Here is a 7,619-nt window from a genome sequence, read left to right as displayed (position 1 = left end):
GGTTCTCATGAACTCATTTTAGCTCCGGCTCTTTTTGGTGTGAACGCGACATTTCGGAACTATATCGGAACTAAAGTGGGAAAAGTACTGCGGTGTGAACGCGCCTATTCAGTACAGCATACACAGAGAAGTTTGACCTCGGCAATTAACCCATAGCAGTGAGCATCTATTGTACAACGCCCAGGAAGAAAAGGGGGGTGGGGGAGGGGTGCCTTGCTCAAAGGCACCATGGCAGAGCCCAGGAGGTGAACTGGGCCATGTACCAGTCCAAACTCCATTCTTACGTCTGTTCGGGGACTTGAACCGACGACCCTACGATTCCCAGTTCAAGCCCCAACTGACTGAGCCACTGCTGGATGATAACTGAGTTGTATCCATAACAGTTGTCTGTATTAATGGTTTACTAAGGAGTGATATTGGCAACATATGGGCAGTGATAGGTGTCTATATTTGATATGTGCATGTACAGACTTGCATCTATTCTGTGTGCTGTTTACTGAAAGTATTATAACTGCGTGAGCTTGAGTTGTTGGACCGTTTAGTTATACCCAAAGCCACACATATGAAGCATTACTTTTGTAGAGTAATGTTGACTGTGTGCATATCATTAATAATAAGCCACTTCACTTACCCTGCAGATATGGTTGGATCTTGTAAATAGTTATTAGTTATAAAATAGTTATTTATTATTATTATACAAGACATTTAATGATTTGCTTTCTCTTTTCGAGGTGACATGAGCCTACGTTTATTACAGTTTTCCAAATTAAAGGCAGAGATATAAACAGTAGACATGAAATCCCCAATGTGTAAAACGTAACCCAATAGGACTTCTTTCTGCGGATTGATATGACCGCACATCGTCCCTTGGTCTGTTCTCGTTAGCAACGGTCATGTTATACTTAGCAGTGGTGTGTTATCGCAAATTAACAACCTCTGAAATGTCCAAATGGACCAATCAGAATGTAGTATTCATCTAAGCTGTGTAATAATGTCAAAGACAGCTTTTTGAGTTATTAACATCCATGTATGTATAGTGGCTTGCTAAGTTTAGTGTTGGTCTTGTTCAGGTTACAAATAGGAACTCCCAAAAATATCATACCTTAAGATTTCTGGTATTTCTGCTTCTTTATTTTCCAGTTAAATCCATCAGAAACCACATCTATAGATCTATAGATCGTGTTTTCCCCTCCAACGTCCTCGAGACTTCACTCCCAGTCTTGCCTCTTTACCATTCCTATCTCAAACACCAATACAAATAAAAAAGCCAATTTGCCGATGTCCTTGTGTGCGTTCTGTATTCACAGAGTTATTTATTCGTTCTGTTGCCTCCTGATGAAGTCTCCTTTTCATTTAGAGATATATTTCAGCACTTCTTCTTCTCAAATGGCTCTACAACGTGACATTAATGCCAGGAAAGTGAATGAAAGGGAAGTGAATTAGAGGGAAGTGAGGTAGAGGTCACTCTCACCTCGCTAAATGTGCGCCGTGCATGATTACTGCTCGATGACTGAAATTCCTTTTAATGTGGTGTTATATTGAAAGGACCTTGGAAAACATACAGTCTGCTTCTCACACACACACACACACACACACACACACACACACACACACACACACACACACACACACACACACACACACACACACACACACACACACACACACACATAGTGACTTGCATCTTTCAATAAAATATGATTGGACTCAGATGCAGCTTCACTTGAACAGAAAACGTTCACTTGACTTGTTTCTGGAAATCTGGACTTCTGGCTCTTGCCTCTCACAAATATGTAACCTTTGATATACATCTGAATCTTTAGTAGATCTGAGTTCATAACGTTTATTTTCACTCCCAGCTACTAAAACCTGAATACATGAGCTGGGTCTTGGCTGAAAGCTAGTTGTATGTATTTATGTGACCCACAGTTTCAACATAATAACTTAAATATAAAATGATCTCATGTGATTACTCTCACACAATCCTCTGAAGTATTTCAAAAATTATAAACAGGAAAAGTCTTTCTTATTTTACTTGAATGTGTTATAATCTGTTTATTTTGGGTGAAGGAAGAACATATTGAGTGTGAACATTCGTCTAGAGATAAAGTCAGTTGGCAAGTGCAGTAAAATGAAATATTATTCCATTTAATTTAATTTAATTTCAAACCTTTATTTAATCAGATTGGTCCCTTGAGATCATAGATCTCTTTTTCAAGGGAGACCTGCAGCCAATCCAAAGATTAGATTAAACATTTCATACAGAATGCTACTTATATTCTGGATTCTGATTGGTTAGCAGGTTTGCAAAGTGTTTGTGTACATGTCTAAGTTGATGCGCCTGTGTGAAATTATTAAGTAAAGACAGCAACCATGAAGGAAAGATAATGCAGAGGGATTTGACGTAACCAACAACAACAACAACAACAACAACCAATAAAGTAATTTAGAAATACAGTTTCTGCTCAGTGAGAGAACCCAAGTTTATTTAGCTCCTTTGTTGGTTAAGTTGTTACTCCTGTCCTGGCTCACATTCAAACTTGTTGGAAGGGTTTACTTCACCATGGGCCAAATTATTTTTCACTTTCTGTAATCATTCAAATGTGTTGGCTTGATAAACATACTAATAAATACTTTAAAAGGAGCACATATCAGTGATTCGGGAGGTCATCCTCTTCAAAGATAGACTTAAATTATATTTTGTGTCCATCTTTATCATCACACGCTGTATGGAACAACATAATTTCAAAAACTCATTCATTCATTTTTATTTTTTTGCTTTCCTTTCTTTTCTTTTTTTTCCACCTCACTCCTCTTCGCCATCATTATTTGATCACCAGAGAAGGATGTCGGATTGAAAACGTTCAAAAGAATATTAGATGCAGGAAATATGCCTTCAACATGCTGCAGCTGATGGCCTTTCCCAAATGTTACCGCCCACCGGAGGGGACGTACGGCAAAGTGGACTCCTGAGGACCGTGTGCCGTCGAACCAGTCAGTGTGGTTTTTCAGTAAATATTGATGCTTATAAATAATGTTTTACTGTTTGTAACCAAAGAGAAAGTGCTGCATTTTGTATCTCACTGTTGGATATTTTGTTTTTATAATCTGTTATGTGTGTGCCAAAACTCGTCATTTGTAAAAGGAATGCACTTTCCATGTTTGTGTTCCACTTCCTCTACAGTGCTAAAAAAGAACGTCTGTATGGGAAAGATAGATAGATAGAGCTGGTGGGCTTTGCAGTAGCTGCTTTCCACATGGACTAGTTAGCAAAATGTATAACGCCTATATTCTCTGAATTTTACATGATAAAAGATTTAAAACATGTCTGCAGTTCTTGACCAATCGACCTTAAAGGTGGGGTAGGTAATTTTGGAGAAACCAGCTCGAGTGCGCTAGAATTTGAAAATACACAAGCGGAAACAAATCTGCCACTTCCTTATAGAGCCCCTCCTCCAACACACACGAACGCGCACATGACCAATGAGGGCACGAGACTACGCTAGTGCACAGATGGAAGGCTGACAGGCAGGTAGGCCATCCAGTTATTTTAGCCGGCTCAGATGATTGGTCGTGCTTTTTACAGCGCCACGGCTTCCACGGATGAAAATATTTGTATGTATTGTCAAATCATTTAAGATATTCATTGCTATCGGGATGTTAAGAGCATTCCATGGAATATAACAAAAAGTGTTTCTGAAATAAATGACATACCCCACCTTTAAGTGGCATGACATATTCAGGTTTAATCTTCACCGATATTGTTTTTAGTTATCATATCTTTCCTTCATCTCTAATAAGTGACCAGTATTCAAAGGCACGTGTTGAGTCATGTTTCATACATTTTCTCTCGATGGTTGCACTTGAGCTTCTTAAATAATATGTTTATATATCAAGGTACAGGCCAGTGAAACCACGTGTGGATGTTAGGATAAGATGAGGACGTTGGACCATCATTTTCAAATGCTATTCCAATTTCATTATTTATTTTTGTACATTAAAATGTTTTTATATTCTAAGTGTTGAAAGCTTGGGCTTTAAAGCATGTTTGAAATGTATTGGCTGTGTTGTTAATTTGGCATATGAACATTTCTATTTGACATTAAATAAAACAATGAATTGATGTGGATATTTGTGATGATGTATTGTGCATGGTTTACATTCAAATTCACAGGTGTGCACTTAACTAAACAAGGTAACTTCTACTAGTTGAACACACATTTTAATTTAAAAAAAACACTTAAGTAAAGCACAGGAGAAAATGAGATGTTTTTCCTCTGGATAAATATGTATTAAAATTGCATGTTGAATAAAAACCTTGAATCCCCAACACTAAAACTGAGTAGTTCATAAATAAATACATATTTTAAGTATCAAATATTTACAGCTTTTAGACTTAAAAGGTGGTTTGAAAGATCGTCAATTGGTCCTTCAGCAGCAGCAGAAAAAAGGAAGTAGACTCAATGTGTGAGTCAGTTTTAGTAATGGTGAGTCATTGTTACAAATTGCCAACTTTGGTATTTAAGCTTCCTGCCCAAATGTATGATATACAGTATGTAACATGACATGTCTCTAAGTTGAAAAGAAAATAAGCTTTGTTTCCCTCAATTGGCACAGTTAAAGAAAGACTCATAGCTTCTAAATTACGGGATTTGAACCAACCTGAGCCCAAAGCCACATCTAAAACTTCTCACCTCTGATGTCTCGTATATTGTTGAATACACTTGCCCTAAACTGCCTCCGGAACCGTCAGAAATGTGATCATTATCAGTCTTGTTTGATGACTCATCGCTACACCGTTGGTAAAAAATAAATTAGGCTTCAGCGGAGCTCTTTGTTTAACACGACATAAAAATATGTATGGTCATTGAACAGAACTTTTGTAATTTTACAAGAAGTTAACAAACATCAGGAGGCTGCTGTCCGTCATTCTGATGTGGCATCTCTGACCTGGACTTCTTCCAAGGTCATCTCTAAAGTGGTTTTGTCGCACTTTAATTGAATTTCTCTGGTATCAAATTCCCAAAAGGGCATCATATAATGAAGCACAGGATTATCACCCTTTTTCTTTGCCTTTCATACCAAATTAAAGGTGCCCTGTCGAATTGTTAACCTGCGCTATGTAGCAACTCCACATTGTTGTTTTGGTTTAATGCCCAAATATGAGCAGATATTTGTGCAAGCACGCATGTAGCACATTCCACATCTTGTCCTCGGGCTACGCCAGGTGATAATGGAAATGCAACATGAAGCACAGCAATGTGCCAAGAAAGGTTGTGAAGAAGACCACTAGCAAACAAATAGGGAAGAAACCAATGCACAATTACTTGTTTAAATGTTTTATGAGGAAGGAAATGCACTCAGTAAGTGTGTTAGACCACAAAGATAATGATAAGTGAGTGCGTTCAAACAAACTTTAGCCCTTAATATCTCCATAATGACTTTTATATGAGGCCAGCCTGCAACAAAAAAAACATGGCCGCCGACTGCTACATTATCCGGACTGATGCTGCTTCGTCCAGTAAATACATTCTAGGACACATTCCCAGTCGATTACTTTGTGACATGATTCTTATATTTCTTCATACCTCATGATTGATAAGATAACTTCCTAGACTTCTAATATCCTGTTTTCTCGCTGTCTGATAACCAAACTCTCAGATCTATTCTGCATCATATTACATTTCTATCCGACTCATCACACCTGCACCACACACGCTTGCATTGTTTAAACATAAGCCTAATGCCATCTGAATTTCCACAATCCCTGAATGTAAACTCGACTGAACTAAAAAGCAGTTTTGACAAAACCTTGAGATAAAAGAACCACAAAAACAATGAAAGACTTAATTGTTGGAATATAATTTACTGGATAAGCAATGATTCTGAAGATACTGGAGCTCATAAGGCATATACTGCGTAAATGTGACATTCAGTAGTGTATAGCAATGAGCTTAATAATATTATACATTCTGTATACACAGTAGTAGTACTTGATACTTCTCTTTAAACAGTACAACTGAAAGGCAGATTGTGGCACATAGAGACTTCCTCTGTACAGTTCAAAGCAATCATTCTATACATTTAGATTCACTTTGATACAAAATACCGGACGGCATGCGTACACAGCGTTATATTTACAAAATAAAAACAAATTCTTTACAGATATTTACAAATGAACATATGTGGCTCACAGTATTTACGTCATACGACTTTTCATTTCTTGCAAAAAACGTTGCAGTCTTTCTGAGAATCTTGTAATATTTACAAGGGGGTACGATTCACATGGTCGTCGACAGCCATCCTGAAATTCAAAAAGACACAATCAACATGAATCTATATAAAAACACAAACAGTAATATAGCACAGAAGCTTTGTGTAATGTAAGTTGACATAAAACAGGACATAGAAATAGAAAAACAGGACTTACAGTATTATGTTTCGGGTGAAATTTGTCATTGAAGTGTAAGATGTAGTCAGAGTCATCAGATCTCATTTCTTCTTCGTGTATGACCATTACCAACTCCAACATGTAACATTTGAGAGACATGTTCAGTTTACATTCCTCCTAGGAGAGAGAGGAATGCCTCAGTATGGACACATTAGGTTTATTAAAACAGTTATAAACAAGTATTCACATATTTGTGTGGCTGTGTCAGACCTTTGTGCACATCATGCAGGTTTAAACAGCTCAAAATCAAGACGTAACATGAATTCTGTCTTAAGTTGTGTATTTTTTATATTACCACTAAGGCCTGGGGTTTCATATTTTAGGGGAATGCCACTTGGCTTTTGAGGTTATTATTTTTTTCAGAACACCAAGTCCGAAGGCAGCAAGGACATCTAAAAATGTTAAACTACACCGTAGTAATGATTTAACGAAAGGATGTAGCCATTTGTGTCAAACTATCGTCGTCAATAGCCCAGTTTTCTGCCAGGCCAACAAACCCACCTCTCGTTATGTGCACAGCGTTTACAAATGGGATGTTGCTCAATAGGGCTTCAGAATTTCAGTAAGAGACACTTGTGTCTTTTTACCAGGTAGGTTTACACTTGTCATCAAGGCAGTATCTAGGCTGCAGGGCATATCACTTAAACATGTTCTTTTAGCTAACATCAATGTGGTGCTAATCTCAATAACTGGAAGGCTTTATACTTATTCTTTGAATGGCTGAAAAAGCCAAAGTCAATGGTGTGGACTTCACAGACAATACTGTTGTTTTGGATACTTTATACTTACTTTTAGGACGTTACGAAAAATAGACAATCAATAAGCATCTTTTACGTTTTTATTGTCGACATGTGAAATGATTTTGTCATTTAAAAAACAATAATTGTATCGTGTACTTTTACAACTTACATCAGCGTCATTAATTACTTCATTAGGAGCATACAGCATAGCGTCAGAATTCTGAAAATGGAAAAGAAAGACTCAGATTAGACACATTTCAATGTTTTCAAATGTAAAACCAAGAAGAAACAATCCACTGCAGGTGAAACTAGAGTTAGCCAACCAGTCAAGCAGCATGTACGTCATCACTAGATATTTCCTTCCTATTTGACATCGGTTTACATTATAATTACAGTAGGATACACATTTTTGAGCCATTGTCCAAAAT

At 37.3% G+C, this 7,619-nt stretch overlaps 1 protein-coding gene across 1 annotated transcript in view; it reads left to right on the top strand.

The window, feature by feature from the left end:
• Positions 1-3,325, top strand: part of LOC104952499 (type II inositol 3,4-bisphosphate 4-phosphatase-like) — a 26,530-nt gene extending 23,205 nt beyond the window's left edge. The window contains exon 11 of the mRNA XM_010779334.1: positions 2,841-3,325. Coding sequence (XP_010777636.1) covers positions 2,841-2,973 — 133 coding nt within the window. The 3' untranslated portion in view covers positions 2,974-3,325. The remainder of the gene's footprint in view (positions 1-2,840) is intronic.
• Positions 3,326-7,619: the final 4,294 nt, after the last annotated feature.

The sequence above is a fragment of the Notothenia coriiceps genome, unplaced genomic scaffold, assembly GCF_000735185.1.
Source record: "Notothenia coriiceps isolate Sejong01 unplaced genomic scaffold, NC01 NC01_scaffold00000339, whole genome shotgun sequence".
Taxonomy (NCBI): Eukaryota; Metazoa; Chordata; class Actinopteri; order Perciformes; family Nototheniidae; genus Notothenia; species Notothenia coriiceps.
Note: the sequence above shows the minus strand (reverse complement) of the source record. Positions and strands in the feature narration are given on the sequence as shown.